Source organism: Pelophylax lessonae (genome assembly GCF_965119305.1).
Source record: "Pelophylax lessonae genome assembly, chromosome: 5".
Lineage (NCBI taxonomy): Eukaryota > Metazoa > Chordata > Amphibia > Anura > Ranidae > Pelophylax > Pelophylax lessonae.
Window position 1 is genome coordinate 50,413,892 of NC_138772.1, and position 21,736 is coordinate 50,435,627.

At 42.6% G+C, this 21,736-nt stretch overlaps 1 protein-coding gene across 1 annotated transcript in view; it reads right to left on the minus strand.

Annotated features, from left to right (window-relative positions):
* The window catches only part of LOC309555994 (putative acyl-CoA dehydrogenase 6), a 197,061-nt gene that overhangs the window by 90,234 nt on the left and 85,091 nt on the right, over positions 1-21,736 (minus strand). Inside the window, exon 5 of the mRNA XM_082258247.1 lies at positions 88-194. Coding sequence (XP_082114373.1) covers positions 88-194 — 107 coding nt within the window. The remainder of the gene's footprint in view (positions 1-87; positions 195-21,736) is intronic.

Sequence of the window (21,736 nt, forward strand, 5' to 3'; positions counted from 1 at the left end):
CAAACTGCTTCTTCTAGTGCATATCTGTAACAAGTACGGTTTTATGTACTACGCAAATTACAAGTTCAGATCCTCAGTATCACTTACTTGCCACATCCGACCCAGCTCCAGCTTCACTGACCCCCAGGCATGCCACGACATCTCCGGCTATAGTTGGTGCCAGGAACTGGCGTTTCAGCTCATCACTGCCAAATCTGTGACACAGGAAGGTAAATCAGTTTTGGCAAGGCATGTATACATAATCCATTTACTAGGATTGTGCTCACACCACCTAGAAATGTCAAAATTAACAACATTTGGGAAATAATAGATAGAATTTATTAAAACTGGAGCAACCAGAGTCTGGAGCACCTGTACATGTCAACCAATCAGCTTCTATCTGTAACTTGTTCAGTTAAATTTTGAAAATGAAAGACAGAAGCTGATTTGCCATGTACAGCTTCTCCAGACTCTGGCTACACTAGTATTGATAAATTCCCATCAATGAAAGCAGATGAACAGAAATGATAGTTACAGCAATAGGTAATGGCAGACAATCCTTGCTCACTCTTTATTGATAAGAATGTCTTCTTTAATTTCTACAGGTGCATCTCAAAAAATTAGAATATCATTGTAGCACCCTCATAGGTAGGTGCTAGGTTGGTAAAAGCTTAGCAGCTCTATCTGCATATCAGGGGAGCCTGATTGTTAGTTCTGCCTGTTGCATGTGTCCAGGGTGTGATTCATCTGGGCTGAGGGAGTGTCCCCACTGTATCCAATGGGAGAGCCTATTGGACAGTGGAGGAAACTAATCCAGTGACACACAGGCTTTTGTGGCTGTCCCAGTGTGTTGGCACAAGAGTGGTGCATTCTGGGGTAGGTCATAAAAGCCGCGGCACATGTGACAGGGTGTCTTTGGGCAGGAAGCCAGGTCCCAAGAGGAGGGTGACCGCTGTCTCTCCTCCTGTCAGCAAGGAAGGTGGTCACAGGCAGTCGGCATAGGGGACCGAGTGTGTGATGGTGAGCCAGGAGGTCCAGGATACTGACAAGTGGAGCTGAAGGCAGAGCAACCCAGGGAAAAACAGTGTCCGTGAGTACCGGGAGGCTTGCCAGGGGTCTGCCCAGGAAGGGGACCACTCCAGTGGATAGTCAGTGGACAAGGGGCTAGCATGCACGGGAAGTGAGAAAGAGAGTGCAAAGTTAGGACCCTGAAGAGGAATTAATTCAGGAACATATATTCTACTTTACTTCAGTGGCAAGGTGAAGCAGCGGCCTTGCTGCACACACTACAATCAGTTTCCTCAGAAATTGTGCATAGTTCAAGTTGGAGTATCCCACTCACCCCTTCTCCCATCCAAGTTCTAATATAAAACACAAAAAAAAAACAAATCCCCTGGACTGTTCATTGTCTGAGCCAAGTCTTAAAGTGATAAGTTTTACAGACTGTAGCTATGGGTAACCCAGGGGAATCCACACTCAGCAGCTCCCTAGGGGCCAGTGCTACATCATTATCATAGAAAAAGTAAATTTACTTTAGTAATTTTATTCAAAAAGTGAAACTCATACATTATATAGATTCCTAACACACAGAGTGATGTATTTCAATTTAATTTTGATGATTATGGCCTACAGCTAGTGAAAACCCAAAATTCTGTATCTCAGAAAATTTGAATATTACATAAGACCAAAAAAAAAAAAAAAAAAAGATTTTTAATACAGAAATGTTGACTTACTAAAAAGTATGTCCATGTACAGTGTAGTATGCACTCAATACTTGGTTGGGGCTCCTTTTGCATGAATCACTGCATCAAGGCGGTGTGGCATGGAGGTGATCAGCCTCTGGCACTGCTGAGGTGTTATGGAAGCTCAGGTTGCTTTGATAGCAGCTTTCAGCTCCTCTGCATTATTGGGTCTGGTGTCTCATCTTTCTCTTGACATTACCCCACAGATTCTCTATGGGGTTTAGGTCAGGTGAGTTTGCTGGCCAATCAAGCACAGTGATACTAGGATCATTAAACCAGGTATCGATCCTTCTGACAGTGTGGACAGGTGCCAAGTCCTGCTGGAAAATTAAATCTGCATCTCCATAAAGTTGGTCAGCAGAGGCAAAGCATGAAGGGCTCTAGAATTTTCTGATAGAGGGCTGCGCTGACTTTGGACTTAATATAACACAGTGGACCAACACCAGCAGATGACATGGCTCCCCAAATCCTCACTGACTATGGGAACTTCACACTGGACCTCATGCAACTTGGATTCTGTCCCTCTTCATTCTTCCACTAGACTCTCGGACCTTGAATTCAATGAAATGCAAAATTTACTTTAATCCGAAAAGAGGACTTTGGACCACTGAGCAACAGTCCAGTCTGTGGCTTGACCCAAGGAATGCGACAGTTGTAGCCCATGTCCTGGATATGTCTGTGTTTGGTGGTTTTTGAAGCACTGACACTAGTCGTGGCCCACTCCTTGTGATTCTCCCCCAAATTCTTGAATGGCCTTTGCTTCACAATCCTCTCAAGGCTACGGTTATCCCTGTTGCTTGTGCACCTTTTTCTACCACACTTTTTCCTTTCACTCAACTTTCCATTAATATGATTGGATACAGCTCTCTGTGAACAGCCAGTTTCTTTAGCAAACAATGACCTTTTGTGACTTACCCTCCTTGTGGAGGGTGTCAATGACGGTCTACAGGACAACTGTTAAGTCAGCAGACTTCCCCATGATTGTGTAACCTACTGAACTACAGTGGTGGCCCATCCATACAGGGCGCAGGGGCGCCTCCCCCCTAATCCATGCCTCCGGGCCCTAATCTACATGCAGGGCACCGGACGCATGGATTCCAATGGTTCTTTTTTTTTTTTTTTTAAGCACATGATTAGAGCAGGAGGCTCTAATTGGCTTCAAAAAGGGTGGGCTTGGGACGCAGAGCACTGCGCCCCAAAGCCCACCCAGTTGTGTGACATTAGTGAATTAATATTCGCTAATGTCTTCCTGTTTCTCCTCGTGGCCAATCAGGAAGCGGGTCCTGAGTCCCGATTGTTGGCAGTCCTAAGACCCGATTTAAAAAAAAACAAAATAATTGGTGGAACCTGCGCTATGGTAACCTACTGGAAATAAAGGTATATAAGCTGCCTCCAACTTACCCCTATGAATATGGGTACTGTATCAGGGTGTTTGTGTAAAGGGTTGGTCTATGGCGCTACCTGTTTAAGAGGGGTTGTATGCCACCATGTGAAAATTATTAATAATTTTTTTCACATGGTGGCATACAACCCCTCTTAAACAGGTAGCGCCATAGACCAACCCTTTACACAAACACCCTAAGACCCGATTGGCAGCGAGTCCTAACTCGAGGAGACGCAGCGGTGAAGACGCCACCTGCATGGGGTAAGTTCAGAGGCCGGCGGGGGGCCTGACAGGCGATTGATTGATTGATTGATTAAGCGATGGGGGGGGCTGTGGGCCACCCCCCAAGTAAATTAAGCACCAGCCGGCACTGCTGAACTAGACTAATGGCCCGTACACGCAATCCAAAAATCTGAGGAAAAATACCGCTTTCTAAACGATCGTACGATAATCGGATCGTTAGTACAGAGTTTTCGAGAGCCAATCACGACAGTTCTTTCGATACTATCTAAATGGACAAGCACGAAAATCTTTCTCGCACAATACCAGATTGTACTATTTTCATTATACGGTACAGTTTTCGTCCGAAAATACAATAAAAATACACTACAACACATTACATCACTTCTGATTATTTATTCTGTAGTACAAGATTTTCGTAACTTTAGTAACATTTCCATTTTCGATAAGCGACTAGCATGCAAAAAAGAACCAGACGATCTGTCGTCCGATTATCGGTTTGTGTGTACGGGCCATAAGAGACCATTTAAAAGGCTCAGTAAGCCTTTACAGGTGTTTTGATTAAATTCGCTGATTAGAGTGTGACACCATGAGTCTACAATATTGAACTTTTTCACAATATTCAAATTTTCTGAGATACTGAGTTTTGGGTTTTCACTAGCTGTAAGCCATAATCGTCAAAATAAAATATGAAATGCTTGAAATATATCACTCTGTGTGAAATGAATCTATAAAATAAATGAGTTTAACTTTTTGAATTGAATTACTGAAATAAATTAACATTTTGATGATATTCAACTTTTTTGAGATGCACCTGTATAATCAGTTTTATCTTTTTTAATAGAGTACAAAAAGTACAAATACCAAGATCAGGACATTACAACAATGTCTTTGCATAGGCAATGCATAGATCTTTAGAAAGGTAAGTACAAAGTGATACAGTTAAGAATCAAAATATACAATATGTATTCCTTCTTCCTTGCTATTCACCAGTATATCACCATTTCAGTGAGTATATATGTAATGATACTGCAGTGATTAGAAAATATAAAACAAAGAGTATAAAATGAGAAATATATATTTAGAGGGTCATAGGGGAGGAGGTAGCCTGGAGGTAGAGGAAAGAAAAGAAATCCAGTGATCCTTAGTGCTTTCAGGGGTATACCAATGGAAGGTACATAGTTATTTTCCAATTAATTCTCCATGATTTTCACTTCCAGGCATACAGCATTCTACAAATAAAAATCTTTGTCTTTATTTCAGTTTCAGGTTATCACTAGGCTTGTAATCGCCAGATTTAAGCATAGTATCTATAATGCCCTACCAATCTCAGAAGAGTGGCTGATCCAGCTGGACTAAATGTCTCAAAATGTATTATGCGTGTCCTGAGGTGTAAGCACCCTTCTTTGATTTTCCAATATCTCTTTACTTTTTCTTAGTGGTATCACATCTATTATCACTCTGATACCCCTCCTTTTTGCACATCACTCCTACTTTCGCATTTTTCTAGTTTCTGAATAGTTTCTTCTTTCTTCTGTTCCTTAGAGGCTTGGATCTCTTATTTTCCCTGTCCTCTCTGTGGCACATTATTTATCTGCTGATGGCTTGAGCCCGGTCCAGTACTTGCTATCTATTGGAGACAATATGCTTCTCGTCACCATGTGACTTGGGCTGGCCGACCCTCGTGGCCGTTTGCTATTCCAGGACCCCTGTTGCTGTCAATGGATATATGTTTTAGTTTTAACCATTGGTAAGCATTATGATATACAGTATATACTTGTATAGACATGTGAGTGTTTTGCTACTGCATTCATTATACAGTATGTCTGCGGTTATTGATTCCAGTGATATTGTGAGTTATTAATTTTGCTTATTTTGTTGCTTAGAACCATAAAACAGGTCACAACTACCACTGGTCCCTGAAGAAGCCCACTATGTCGGCGAAACATGTAGGACCCTGGTGACCTCCCTTTTTTGTATCTTTGGTTCATTACTCATTTTGTATATTATGTATGTCATTATCTGTTATGATGTATTTCCTGCATCATCTATTTTTAACAACTGTGTTATGTAAATTTCAATAAAGTTGATTATTACTTGTTGGTCCATATTATCTATTTTTACCACCTTATGTCAACGCCTACAAAGTCCCAATCTTTGGTGGGTTCATGCCTACACACCCTTCCTCACAGTATGTGATTTTGTGGGTAGGTACTGGCATTCCCACAATCTATTTTCTAAGTAATCTCTTTACTTTTGTTTTCCAGTCTAGAATGGTTGGGCATGTTTCCTGTTTTCTGAAACTAGAGATTAGATCAGCCTTTCTCAACCGGGGTTTGATGGAACCCTTGGGTTCCTCCAGAGGTTGCCAGGGGTTCCTTGAACAATGGGCAATGATGGCCTCTCAAGAAAATAACCACTGACACCAATGATCTTTTTTTAGCTATATTTAAGTAGGGGTTCTCTGAGCCTGGAAAATTATTTCAATGGTTCCTCCATGGTAAAAAAAAAAAAAAGATGAGAAAGGCTGGATTAGACATTTGGTTGCATTTAAAAGGTGGGGAATAACACTATTATTATAAGAATTGATGGAAGAGGAAGTGTAATGAAAAGGGTATTGGAGAGGTGTACACCTGATAGGTTTGAGGGTAGTTTTCTTTATCCACAGTAAAATAGACTCCCAATGTTGTTTAAATTTAGGGCACATCCATCATATATGAAGGAACATACCATCCTGTATGCATCTTCTCCAACACCTGGAAGAGGTGCCAGAGAACATTATGGCTAGTTGGTAGGGAGACTTATGCAACCTAGGAAGGAATTTGTAGCACCATTACGGTATTCTGGTACTGATGGATGTAACATTTGATCACTTAAGGATTTTTTGTGTTTGAGCCAGTGTGAACTCATGCCCTTGTTCCTTCCTCCATTCTATCATATGGAAATATGGAACTTGTCCGGATTAAAGAATGTAGTACTGCCCCCGTAAGGACTGCCAGATTTCACACCTGCGGGTCCCCCTGAATTACCAACAGCAACCTCAACATGAACAGTTTCTCACTTTTCCTTCTTGGCTCGCTCCAATAACCAGTCCAGGGATATTTGGTTGTTTTGTGTTTTATTATAAATTAGGTATAGGAGAAGGGAATAGTGGGATACTCCGAATAAACTATGCACAATGTTGGAGGACTTCTATCCTCATGTAGAGCCAGGCTGTTGATTCTCCCTGCAACTGAAGGTGAATTTGGATTAGGTCTCTTTCTTAAGATGACTTGGCGAACTATTGATTGTCTTCAGGATACTCTCCTCAGTATCCTCTCTCTGTCTTTACTGCTGACACCCATCCTCTGACTATCCTACACGTGGGGTGCCCCCCTCCCCAGGTCAGGCCCCTTGACACGAGTCCCTGTACTCACGATACTGTTTTTCCAGGGTCTTCAGTGTCTCCCCTTCAGTCAGCTCTCCTGGACCTCTCATCCATTCCTCAGGCCCTCAGGATGACGTCCTGTGACCACATGCCACTGCTACAGAGGAGGAGGCAGCCGCTCCCTCCCTCTGGGACTCTGCTCTCCAGCCAAAGACCCTGCAGCACATGTGCCCCTGGCTTTTATACAGTATCCCAGAATGCACTGAGGTGACCTGTCACTGACAATCATTAGGACTGTATTAAAGCCTATGCATTCATTTGTCAGGTTTCCTCCCACTGTCCAACATGCCTCCCTATTGGACCAATGTAAAAACACACTCTAGACTGCTGCAATGCCACTGCCACAGAGGACCCCCAGAAATGGCAGATGGGTTACTGTAGGTTCTGGAAGACTTAGAGTGGTGGATAGAAGACAAGTCCCACAGTCGGTGGTTCTCCAAAATTCATTTGCAGCACTCTCAGAATGTAAGGACAACATGGATATGGACTCAAGCACAGAGGGTGAGAAACCATCGACTCCTATGTCTAATGTATGCAAGACTGCAGCTAAGGACAAAAAAGATAAAGTGAAGTCTCAAAGGAAGCAGCTGTTGCTGGGTGATTTAATCATAAGAAGTGTGGAGCTTAAAGAAAATGGTTCTGTGAGATGTCTCCCTGGTGCTACTGCTAGGCGAGATAGAAGACGTATTATTAATATTGTTAAGCAAGCAAAGCAGGAAGGGGACGTGGATGTTCTTGTCCATCTAGGGACAAATGACCTGGCTTGCAATGAAGTGTCAGAGGTGAAAAAATCTTTTATCACACTTGTAAATTACATACAGGATTTTGCATCCACCATTTCATTTTCTGAAGTTCTGCCTGTGCATAATGTTCAGAATGATAAGCAGAGGCGCATAAAGGAGTTCAACATATGGCTTAGTAAATGGTGTCAAGAGCAAGGATTTGGCTTTGTTTCTCATGATAGCTCTACTTGGAATAGAAAGGAACTGTACAAAAAAGATGGTTTGCATCTTTCTCTCAAAAGAACAAATGTACTTAGTGAACAGCTCCAAGAATTTGCGAAAGAGTATTTAAACTAGGAAGGGGGGGCAAAAGAGTGAAAATACAAGAGTCCAATTGCCCCCCGAAACAATGCCAGAACAGGTCAGAAGCACAGAGGTTAAGAAATGATAAGCTCAGAGTCCTGTCTACAAATGCTCGCAGTTTAGGTAAAAAAATCAATGAACTTGGGTCAATAATGGCATCTGAGAATGTAGATTTAGTGGCTGTTACGGAGACATGGTTTAATGAAAGAAATGACTGGGACATAACCATACCAGGGTACTCTTTATACAGAAGAGACAGAGAAGGCAAGAAAGGAGGAGGAGTGGCCCTGTATATGAAAGATAGCATTAAATCTAACCTAATACAAGTTGGTGAGGCCAACATAGAGTCAGTTTGGGTTACGTTGCAGTTTGCTAATCATGCAGTAACTCGTGTAGGTGTGATATATAGACCACCTGGTCAAGTTAAAGAACTAGATGATCTACTAGTTGAAGAAATAGCTAAAATGACAATGAAAGGAGAAGTTATCATTATGGGAGATTTCAATCTTCCAGATATAAACTGGAAAACCAAAATAGCAAGTTCTACCAGGAGTACAGATATTCTAAATTCCCTACTGGGGTTGTCTCTGCAACAAGTGGTTGAGGAGCCAACCCGGAGGGAGGCCATTTTGGATCTGGTATTCACAAATGGGGATTCGGTATATGATGTCATTGTAGGTGAAACCTTGGGATCTAGTGATCACCAGTCAGTGTGGTTTAATAAAAGAACTGTGAAAGAGTCACACCACACAAAAACAAAAGTTTTAGATTTTAGAAAAACAGACTTTTCAAAAATGAAATTAGTCATAAATGAGTCCTTATCAGACTGGAACGGATTACATGGAGTCCAGGAGAAATGGGACTACTTAAAAGGTGCATTATTGAAGGCAACAGAAAATTGCATTAGACTTGTCAGTAAAAGCAAAAAAAGGAAGAGACCACTGTGGTACTCAGCAGAAGTGGCCCAAATCATTAAAAATAAAAAGCTAGCATTTTGTAATTATAAAAAAACCCAGAGCAATGAAGATAAGGAAATCTACAAGATTAGGCAGAAAGAGGCCAAGCAAGTTATAAGAACCTCTAAAGCGCAGGCAGAAGAAAAACTAGCTCAGTCTATGAAAAAGGGGGATAAGACATTCTTCAGATATATAAATGAAAAAAGGAAATTAAAACAAGGAATAACTAAATTAAAAACAAAGGACGGAAGGTATGTAGAAGAGAAAAAAGGGCTAGCCGACTGCCTTAATGAATACTTCTGTTCAGTTTTTACAGAAGAAAAAGAAGGAGAAGGACCTCCACTTGAAAGGATGACTAATGAATCATTTGATGCATGTGTCTTTACAGAGGAAGATGTTCTAAGATTGCTGTCTAAAGTGAAGACAAATAAGTCACAGGGTCCTGATGGGATACACCCAAGATTATTAAAAGAGCTTAGTGGTGAGCTGGCAAAACCATTAACAGATCTATTTAACCAATCATTAGTAACAGGAGTCGTCCCGGAAGATTGGAAATTGGCAAATGTTGTGCCCATTCACAAGAAAGGTAGTAGGGAGGAATCAAGCAACTATAGACCAGTGATTCTGACATCAATAGTAGGCAAATTAATGGAAACCCTATTAAAGGATAGGATTGTGGAACATCTTAAATCCCATGGATTGCAAGATGAAAAACAACATGGGTTTACTTCAGGGAGATCATGTCAAACAAATCTTATAGATTTTTTTGACTGGGTGACTAAAATAATAGACGGTGGAGGTGCAGTAGACATTGCATATCTAGATTTTAGTAAGGCTTTTGACACTGTCCCACATAGAAGACTTATCAATAAACTGCAGTCATTGAGCATGGACTCCCATATTGTTGAGTGGATTAGGCAGTGGCTGAGTGACAGACAACAGAGGGTTGTAGTCAATGGAGAACATTCAGAACAAGGTCATGTTACCAGTGGGGTACCTCAGGGATCTGTACTGGGACCAATTTTGTTTAATATCTTCATAAGTGATATTGCAAAAGGCCTTGATGGTAAGGTTTGTCTTTTTGCTGATGACACAAAGATATGTAACAGGGTTGATGTTCCTGGAGGGAAACGCCAAATGGAAAAGGATTTAGGAAAACTAGAAGAATGGTCAGAACTCTGGCAACTGAAATTTAATGTGGATAAGTGCAAGATAATGCACCTGGGGCGTAAAAACCCAAGGGCAGAATATAGAATATTTGACACAGTCCTGACCTCAGTATCTGAGGAAAGGGATTTAGGAGTAATTATTTCAGAAGACTTAAAGGTGGGAAGACAATGTAATAGAGCAGCACGAAATGCCAGCAGAATGCTTGGATGTATAGGGAGAGGTATAAGCAGTAGAAAGAGAGAAGTGCTTATGCCGCTGTACAGAACACTGGTGAGACCTCACTTGGAGTATTGTGCGCAGTACTGGAGGCCATATCTCCAGAAGGATATAGATACTCTAGAGAGAGTTCAGAGAAGAGCTACTAAACTAGTACATGGATTGCAGGAAAAACTTACCAGGAAAGGATAAAAGGACCTTAACATGTATAGCTTGGAAGAAAGAAGAGACAGAGGGGATATGATAGAAACTTTTAAATACATATAGGGAATCAACTCGGTAAAGGAGGAGAGCATATTTAAAAGAAGAAAAACTACCACAAGAGGACACAGTTTTAAATTAGAGGGGCAAAGGTTTAAAAGTAATATGAGGAAGTATTACTTTACTGAGAGAGTAGTGGATGCATGGAATAACCTTCCTGCAGAAGTGGTAGCTGCAAATACAGTGAAGGAGTTTAAGCATGCATGGGATAGGCATAAGGCTATCCTTCATATAAGATAGGGCCAGGGACTATTCATAGGATTCAGATATATTAGGCAGACTAGATGGGCCAAATGGTTCTTATCTGCCGACACATTCTATGTTTCTATGTTTCTATGTTTCTAGACACAATGAATCGCATACTGAGCACAATGAGCAGACCTCACTACCAGATCCTGCTCTCTGGTAAGCAAAGAGCAATATAGATTTGCTTTTTTTTTGTTTTATCTATTAATGGCCTATTCTTTTTATATATATATTTTTTACTGAAGTTCTGCTTTAAGTGCACCTGTCATGAGAAAATTATGTTGGCTATAATTGCTGACCTGGCTGTCGCGCTAATGGCTTCTTCACTTTTCGAACACTGAACCAGGGCATGTATAAAGATAAAGAATTCTAACAAGTTTATGGCCTATAATTTTAAAATGATTGATGCCAGACAGTCAGGCAACCAGCATTTTCATAAGGAAGGCAGCAATGGCCACCCCCATACACCTCTCAAGACAGGTGCACTTTAGGGAAACATATAGGCTAGGGTGACCAGACGTCCCCGATTTCCGGGGACAGTCCCCGAATTGGGGACACTGTTCCTGGAGTCAGTCTGTCCCTGGATTTGTCCCCAGATTGTGCACTCCTGAGCCCTGCATTCTTTATGTAGCGGACTGCTGAGCACTGCATTCTTTATGTAGCGCACTGCTGAGCACTGCATTCTTTATGTAGCACACTCCTGAGCCCTGCATTCTTTATGTAGCGCACTGCTGAGCACTGGATTCTTTATGTAGCACACTCCTGAGCCCTGCATTCTTTATGTAGCGCACTGCTGAGCACTGCATTCTTTATGTAGCACACTGCTGAGCACTGCATTCTTTATGTAGCATGCTCCTGAGCCCTGCATTCTTTATGTAGCATGCTCCTGAGCCCTGCATTATTTATGTAGCATGCTCCTGAGCCCTGCATTCTTTATTTAGCATGCTCCTGAGCCCTGCATTCTTTATGTAGCACACTCCTGAGCCCTGCATTCTTTATGTAGCATGCTCCTGAGCCCTGCACTCTTTGTGCAGCATGCTCCTGAGCCCTGCACTCTTTGTGCAGCATGCTCCTGAGCCCTGCATTCTTTATGCAGCATGCTCCTGAGCCCTGCATTCTTTATGTAGCATGCTCCTGAGCCCTGCATTCTTTATGTAGCATGCTCCTGAGCCCTGCATTATTTATGTAGCATGCTCCTGAGCCCTGCATTCTTTATTTAGCATGCTCCTGAGCCCTGAATTCTTTATGTAGCACGCTCCTGAGCCCTGCATTCTTTATGTAGCATGCTCCTGAGCCCTGCATTATTTATGTAGCACACTGCTGAGCCCTGCATTCTTTATGTAGCACGCTCCTGAGCCCTGCATTCTTTATTTAGCATGCTCCTGAGCCCAGCATTCTTTATGTAGCACGCTCCTGAGCCCTGCATTCTTTATGTAGCATGCTCCTGAGCCCTGCATTATTTATGTAGCACACTGCTGAGCCCTGCATTTTTTATGTAGCGCGCTCCTGAGCCCTGCATTCTTTATGTAGCATGCTCCTGAGCCCTGCACTCTTTATGTAGCACGCTCCTGAGCCCTGCACTCTTTATGTAGCACACTCCTGAGCCCTGCACTCTTTATGTAGCACGCTCCTGAACCCTGCACTCTTTATGTAGCGCACTCCTGAACTCTGCACTCTGTTTTTTCTCTATCTTATCTTCATATCATTTGGTAGTCATATCTCATGGAGGAAATATGAGAAATAATGTATCATACAATCATTCCATAAACACATACCACACACACACTGCATACATCATTTTAGGAAAATATGCTTATAAAATAGTTTACCATTTATCAATAAAAAATAAAATAATCTGTCCCCAGATTTCATTTGAAAAATCTGGTCATCTTAATATAGGCTGCCAATTTGAGTTTGTGCCACTCATAGCTCATGTCAGCCACTAGTGTAATCTCTTGCCCTGTCGGATGGATTTAAATTTCAAGACAGTGTGTAGAAGTACTAGAAGATGACAGCAATTTAATATAAAGAAGGAATAATAGCAGATACACAAAATGTAGCTTCAAAATTATTTTACCTTTTTTTTTTTAATATATACAGACAAATTGAGGTTTTTTTTCATCTGCCTTCAGCAGTTAAGCAAGAACAGTTTTAAATTATATATCAGACATGTCTCCACATTGCTTTGCATAAGTAATTTTCACTTACTCTGCAGTGTCAACGGCATTATGCAAATCGCTCTGCGGATTTGACCTTTAAAATAAGAGAAGGCACGGATAACGTCTAAATTACAGGATGAGAATGGTCCGCTCTTTTTTTTTTTTTTTTTACGCAAGCTGCGAGGGCACACTTCGGTGGCGGAACAGTGAATATCATTTTGCAGCAAATCTCCTTCAAACATCTTCAATTTATTTTCACATTTCCAGTTCCTTTAAGGTGTGTGAATTAACGGGATGCTCGGACAGACAGGGCCATTATTTGGCTTTTTCCATTTTTCAAGCAGATTAACAATCACAAAACTCTATTATGCCATTTTGTATCAACAAAGTTCACTTGGCGTGCTGGAACTTGTTATAAACGTGCCTCATTATAAGAAAAGTTTTAAAAAATGAAGATTATTTTTTAGAAGAGAGCAGTCACTGTGACTCAGTCGCACAAGCAACATTTTGCAGTCATTTTTCTACAGTCATGTTTTTATCAAATTCATGTTTTCTTCTTTTAGGGGTTCATATACAGTTTCTTAAAAAAGTCTTCATACCCCTTGGAATTTTCCAAATTTTTGTCATTTTATAACCAAAAACGTAAATGTATTTTATTGGGATTTTATATAATACATCAACACAAAGTGGCACATAATTGTGAAGTGGAAGGAAAATTATAAATGGTTTTCAAAATTGTTTATAAAACAATATCTGAAAAGTGTGGCATGCATTTGTATTCTGCCCACTTTATGCCTCGTACACAGGATCAGATAATTGTATGAAAAAAAAACGCTTTCAAATTGATCGCACGATAATCTGATCGTTAGTACACAGTTTTCGACAGCCGATCACCACATTTCCTCCAACAAAATCCGAAGGGACAAACACGAAAACTTTTCTCATACGATAGCCTAGCGAATGACAATCGTTTAATCAGTACAGTATGCGTTCGCTAAAAATCGATAGACAAAGACCACGCATGATCAGAAACACGAAAATAACCCGGAAAAAGCCTGGCTGCCATTTTTTTGTTGTTGTGCACTATCCGATACGAAGCTACGCAACCAGGAAGCTTTTCCAGAATCGTACAAAAAAAATCATGCATTTAGTAGGCATTGTTGAATTCGATACTGGTATCATGCAAAAGAATGCGAATGATAAGTCGTCCGATTATCTGATCGAGTTATAACTCTGATACCCCTAACTAAAATCTAGTGGAACGAATTTCCTTCAGAAGTCACCTGATTCCTAAATAGAGCTCACCTGTATGTAGTTTAATCTCAGAGGTTTGAGAGAGAATCTTAGGCCCATTTCACGCGGGCGATCCAATCCGATCCGCCTGACAGTTTTTAAGGCGGACCTGATCGGATGCTCCATGCACACCTATGGGGCAACGGATGTAAGAGGAGACATCTCCACTGACACCAGCTGTTATCTGATTCCGATGCTGTCCGTGAAATCCAGACAGATGGAAACCCTATTTTCCATCCGTCTGGAGGATCGGATCGGATGAGAACGGACAGGCGGTCCGTTCTCATCCGATCTCCCATAGAGGACAGCGGGGACCTGACAGCTCCATCTCTGCACACAGAGTGGAGACGGAGCTGTCATCCGCCTGCTCAGCAGGGATCGGCAGATGGATCCCCCCGCTGAGCAGAACGGACTTCGTTGGGCGGTGCGCCCCATGTGAAAGAGGCCTTAGTGAACAACCAGCATTATGAAGACCAAGAAACACACCAGACAGGTCAGGGATATAGTTGTGGAGAAGTTTAAAGCAAGGTTAGGTTATAAAAAAAATATCCCAAGCCTTGAACATCTCACAGAGAACTGTTCAATCCATCATCCGAAAATGGAAAGAAAAGAGTTTGGCACAACTGCAAACCTACCAAGACACGGCCGTCCACCTAAGTTTCTAAAGGTAGTAGGTTAAAGGAGCGCCCGATGTCAAAAATAGGAATCCAACTTGGATCAAAAGATTGTCGTTTTAATGATAGTATCAGAACATGTTAAAGCCAACGCGTTTCGGGGGAACAGAGACTCCCCCTCCTTCAGGAGGTAAGCGCTATGCTGTCAATTTTAGATCCGAACAGTAACGCTCACACCCTGAAGAAGGGGGAGTCTCTGTTCCCCCGAAACACGTTGGCTTTAACATGTTCTGTTACTATCATTAAAACGACAATCTTTTGATCCAAGTTGGATTCTTATTTTTGACATCGGGTGCTCCTTTAACCTAGTACCACTAGAAACTTTGGAAATGACCACTAGGCCGTACCTCAAAGGAGCAGTCCAGACCCTCTAAAAGGGACCATTGCTACATTTGAATTCAGTTGGGCCAGATTGATTGGGAGAAAATTTCCCCCTCTTATCGCCCACTCACAGAACCTCTATTGAGTAGGTCAGTCCAGCACAGTCATCAACTTTTTAAAAAAGTCCACCTAAGTTTGGAAAGGCAAATAAACTGACTCTGACTCCAACTGGTGTGCAGCCACTTCCTTTATTGATACAAAACTCCTGTCAACATTTCTAATGTCAAATTTGAAGATTCTTCAAGTGGCCGTAGCTTGTCTTTTGCAGGTTATGCTTTTCAACATTTTTAGAAACTCAACAACAGAGTCACTTTAATTTAAAAAAAAAAAAATCTAGGTAAGTAGTGCTAAAAACCATGGTGGAAACAAACAATCACTGACTTGGCACTCCGTAGAAACCCATCTATATAAGCCGTGTTGTAAAACCGCTAAATAGCCTCGACAACAGAGAAGGCGAGCAATCCCTTTAATGAGACAAAGTAATCACTTTGGCTGAAACATTAGTCAATGGGCCGCGTAAGCTGTCTCCTGTGGGCACGCTCCATGGCAATTATTGCTAGAAAGATGGGCACTCTCAGAGGCCAAGAGCCTGGCACCATTCCCAAGTCATAGGCTTGATTTGTTTTACTGAAAGCCCAACAGAGAGCTGACGGATGACCAGCCAAAACAACGACTTTAATTATTTAAAGAACCAATCATGTAAATGTGGAGGTTTTCTTTGTATGGAAAAGACCTGCTTCAAAAAACTGAAAGCTCAACTCTAGATGAAACTTTTTTTTGGGTAGGGTGAGAAGGCATTAAAACCTTAGTTGTCCTCTATGTCCCTTTTTCCCCTCTGGTCCTGACGGTTCAGAGAGGAATTCAGTGGAAATCATCCCATTGGAGACACTGGTTTTATTGTGCTTGGTGTGTTATTGTAGTTTTTTTTGCTATAAATTATCAATTGATGTGTAATGTAATGGTTTACATTTTGGAACACCTCTGCTGAACTGCAAGATTTGGATAGTGGATATATATTATATAATAAATGTTAATTCATGAAGGAGTGTGTGCACACAAAAGAAAAGTGCCCAGGGAGAAAAGAACTATTGAAATATTTTGTTATTATTATCATTACATGTAATTAAAGGGACACAGAATCACACTAACCACTTGCCGACCAGTCACGTTGACTGTACTGCGGTAAAGTGGCTCGTTCCCGTCCAGCGACGTAGACCTACGTCGCTGGACTCTTCCCCTTGTGGGCGGCGAGCGCGCGCCGCCGGAGGCTCGCTCCCACTGTATTCAGTCACAGCGGGAGTCGGGCCAGGGGAGGAGCGGCGGTGATCACCGCCACTCTTCCCCGATCGTCGGGGAAACGAGTGTGGAGATCCACCCACTTGTGTAAACAAAGCGGGCGGATCTCCTAAGTGACAGACAGGGTCAGATTGCAGGGTTCAGCATAGCTGAACCTGTGATCTGTCCCTGTGTCACTCAGTCACTTCCCCCCCCCCCACACGTTAGTAAGCACCAGGCATATATTAACCCCTCCCTCTCCAATAAAATTAACCCCTTCCCTCCCAGTGTCATTTTTACAGTAACAGTGCATATTTATAGCACTGATTACTGTAGTAATGTCACTGGTACCCCCAAAAGTGTCAAAAATGTCAGTCAAGGGTCCGAACTGTCCACCGCAATGTCGCAGTCCCGCAAAAGAAAAATCGCAGATCGCCGCCATTACTCGTTAAAAAAAAAAAAACACCAAAAATGACAGAAATCTTTCCCTTAGTTAGTAAACGCAATAACTTTTGCGCAAACCAATCAAAATACGCTTATTGTGATTTTTTTTTTTACCAAACATAGGTAGCAGAAAACAAATTGGCCAAAATTTTAAAAAAATTTAGATTTTTAAATTTTTTGGGGGGGGAATTTCATATAAAAAAAATGTGAAAAATATTGTTATTTTTTCAAAATTTACGCTGTTTTTTTGTTTATAGCGCAAAAAGTAAAAATCGCACAGGTGATCAAATACCACCAAAAGAAAGCTCTGTTTGTGGGAAAAAAAGGACGTAAATTTTGTTTGGGTACGGCGTTGCATGACCGCGCAATTGTCAGATAAAGTCGCACAGTGCCGAATTGCAAAAAGTGGCCCAGACGTAAGACAGCAAAATCCTCCGGTGGTAAAGTGGTTAAAGAAGAATTCCAGGTATGGATATTTTTACAGTCCCACTTGGACCAATGTACCTATGTATATACCATACCTGTGGGATCTCGCTAGAAACTGTAAATCACTGTAGTAAATACAGCTACTGCAGTGATCTCCAGTTGCTTCCAGGTGCAGTGCTGAGTGGCTTCCCTGCTGCATTCTGAATACACAAGCCCACCCTCTCACCATAGGTGCCATTCAGAGGATACTTTGTATTTTCTCAGTGAATGAAAAGCATTCTCTGAATAGATGGGGTTGTGAGGTCACTGCTTCATCTCATCCAATCAGAGAACACTTTGTGTTCATTCAGAAAATGCAAGGCATTCTTTGAATGGCTCTCATACCAAGTGGCTGACCTCCCATGTTCAGAATGCATTAGGGCAGCTGCTCAGCATGGGACTGAAGGGGAGATGACCAGGGGAGATCACTGCAGTAGCAGTGCCTACTTCAGTAATTTTCAGCTTCCAGGGACATAGGCCAGGTATAGTACATACATAGTTACATTGGTTCAAGTTGGAACAATGTAACTACTGTATACTGTATATAAAATATCCAGACCTGGAATTTTTCTTTAATCTTTCCACTTTATTTACCTGGCTCCCGTCCACCATATAGTCAAATGATGGGTCTAGTTCTGAGGTCCTCCCATTCTGATAGCGGCTCTTTACCACATGATCGGCTGTGTCCAATCACAGCCGATCACGATGTAAACACACGTGCCAGTTATGGGTATCCCTTTCCCCACGCTGTCACAGCGTGAGTAGAGGAGAGAGCTGGTAACTGGCTAGTGTGAAGGGGGACATCTGCACTGATAAACCAGTGTCCTGATGATCAGTGCAGCACCAACAGTGCCCATCAGTGCTGCCTATCCATGCCCATCAGTAATGTCAATCAGTGAAAATCAGTGCCACCAATCAATGCCCATCATTGCTGCCAATCAATGCCTCCTATCAGTGCCACCTATCAGCGCCCATCAGTGCCGCCTAGCAGCGCCCATCAGTGCTGCCTATCATTGCAAACTATTAGTGCCCATCAGTGCCGCTTATCAGTGCCCATTAGTGCCGCATATCAGTACAGCCTCATCAGTGCCCACCAGTGCCGCCTCATCAGTACTGCCTCATCAGTGCCCATCAGTAAAGGAGAAAAATCCCCTGTTTGCAAACAGCAACTAAGAAAAACGTTTATTTTTCTCCAAAATTTTAGGTCTTTTTTTTTTTTGTTTGTTTAGCAAAAAATAAAAAACCTTGTGCTAATTAAAGAACACCAAAAGAAAGCTCTATTTGTGTGAAAAAAAAAAGCCAAATGGGTACAGTGTGGCATAACCGTGCAATTGTCATTCAAAGTGTGACAGCGCTAAAAGCTAAAAATTGGCCTGGGCAGGAATGGGGTAAAACAACCCAGTAGGCAAGTGGGTAAACCAATAAAAAAATATTGACTGCTGTTAAAGCGGAGTTCCGGACACAAAATCGACATAATTGATTTTGGGCCATCCGCTTGCTTTTGGTCACCTGAAAAAGAAATGGATAGTTACGATTTTTTTTTTTGTTTACTTACCTTGTTATTGAAGAAAAATATACTCACCTTTCTTCCACTTCCTCCCCCCGCGCCGTCACTTCCTCTTTGCAATGATTCCTGGGAGCTGAACGTCATCGCTCCCAGAAATCAATGCGCCTGCACCGGCCCCTCTCGTCACTTCCGGTGCGGCGCCTCATTCCCAGCTAAACAGCTTCTGGGCATGCCCAGAAGCTGTAGAGGGATGACGCACCTGCACCGGAAGTGACGAGCGGGGCCGGTGCAGTGCATTCTGGGAGAAGAGGACACGGAAGAGGACGCAGAAGAGGGCGCACTGGCTTTAGCTGCCCACATCCGAGATGGCAGCGCTGGAGAAGACATTTTCAAGGTAAGTATTTCTTCTAAAAGGTAAGTGCAACCCGGGACAGTACAGAGGCTAGCCATTGTGGAATGTACCAGCCCTGACTGTCCCGGGGGTATTTTTATTGAAAAAAAGATTTTGTGGCCGGAACTCCGCTTTAAGCCTTAAAGGCAAACATGAATAAATTGTGTTGGAAATGGCCAGATTTACCAGTGTAATCAGAGAATCTACCACACCATCAGTGGACAGGCAAAGATTGTTTTAATTTGAAAGAGTCAGGTGCACATGCAAATAGTTAAAAAAAACACTGCCATCTTTGAAGTTCTTACCCTCTCACAGTCAGATACATGTGCGCACATTAAAATTTTAGCCTTTTTGTGTATCATTAGGTCATAGCAGGGGAAATAAAACAACAATGCATAATGTAACGGAATCCTTCACTTTTCTTTAAACTCAGGATACCATAAAATTTCATGGACACATAGAAACATAAGCGATGGCTAAAAAGGACCAAGTCTGCCTCATTATATATACACAATATATATATATTGTAGCACTGCCCACTTAAGGACTGCTGGTTGTTAACACTTTTGGATTCCCCTGGGTTACCCGTAGCAACTGCATGCAGAATTCTTAGCACTTTACATTCTTGGCTCAGTCAATGATCAGTCTAGGGGTAGGTGTTTTTGTTGGTTTTATTTTATATTGGGATGGGAGAAGGGATGAGTGGGATACTCCAACCTTGAACTATTCACAATTCTGAGGACTTCTAACTTGAGGATGCGGCAAGGCCGCTACTTCATCTTGCCACTGGATGAATCCGGGGTAAAATGTTCCTGTTTGTATTTCTCTTCAGGGCACTCCCCTAGTACCCCCTTTCTCTGTACCAGCTGACACCCGTCCACTGACTACACTCTCCGGAGTGGTCCTCTTTCTGGGCAGACCCTTGGGCAAGATCCTCTGTACTCACAATACTGCTTTTCAGATTCTCACAGTGCCCCAACTCCTCCAGTCAGCTCTCCTGGACCACTGGGTTCAGCTCCACACTGTGGGTTCACCAGGCCGACTGCCTGTGACCATCACCATCCACTTCATGAGAGGAGGCAGCGGCCACCCTCCTTCTGGAACTCTGCTTCCCGCCAAAGACCTCTACCTCATGTGCCCCTGGCTTTATATACTGCATCCCACAATGCACCGAGACAACTGTCAGTGCCAATCCCTGGGGCTGTAACAAAGCCTGTCATTGGCCAGGTTTCCTCCACTATCCAATGTGCCTCCCCATTGTATCAGCTGGGGACACTCCCTCAGACCAGATGAATCACATGAGCAGACCTAACTCACAGATCCTGCTCCCTGATAAGCAGAGTGCAATCTAGAATTTCCCTGCTGCTCCTCTGATAGGCAGACAGAGCAAAAAACTATACTCTCTCTCTAGCACATATCTAGGAGGGTGCTACAATATAGTTTATTTTTTACTTTTTTTCTATTAAGGAATTATGTTGTAAAGTGTACTTAAAAAGTTATTAGGAATGCACCTGCTGTGCAGGTTGCAAATTAAAGGTTTGCTACAGTCAAGCATGCTGGACTGAATAACAGAATCAATCTGTGCTTAAGAGAAGTGCACTGGCAAAAGTCAATCCACAATATTCCACAAATCCAATATATGCCCTGGCTTTGCTGCCCACTGCGGGCCCGGAGAATCCCAGGAGAAATACTGCAAGGAACAGAGGGCGCACCAACCTAGCTCATTACCTTTGTAATAACTTCATTTATTAAAGAAGAGCCTCAGCCTTTTGGAAGGTCTTCTCATGCTTGACACTTGTCTAGCCACTTGCCGACCGCCGCACGACTATCTACGTCGGCGGTCAGCCCCTCACAGGCAAACTGACGTAGGTTTACGTCGCTTGCTTGTGAGGGTCTAGGGAGCGAGCGCGCGCCCCCGGAGGCGCGCTCCCGCTCCCGCGTGGTCACGGACCCCCCCGCGCGTGTGACCGGCGGACTCGATGTCCGCCGGCCACTCTGCGATCGGCGGGGGAGAGGGAGAAAGTCGGGCAGCTTGTGTAAACAAGCTGCCTGTCATTCTCCTCGGTGTAAAGACACTGATCACATGGATCTACTATGTAGATCCGTTGATCAGTGTCCTTACAGCTCAAGCCACAGCCAATCACAGTAGAAAGCATGCCCCTAGGGACACACACAGCCCCTCCCTCCCAAATAAAGTTAACCCCTTCACTACCAGTGTATTTTTACAGTAACAGTGCATATGTATAGCACTGATTACTGTAGAAATGTCACTGGTAACCCCAAAAGTGTCAAAAATGTCAGTCAAGGGTCCGATCTGTCCGCCCCAATGTCGCAGTACCGCAAAAAAAATCGCAGATCGCCGCCATTACGCGTTAAAAAAAAAACAACAAAAATGACAAAAATCTTTCCCTTTGTTAGTAAACGCAATAACTTTTGCGCAA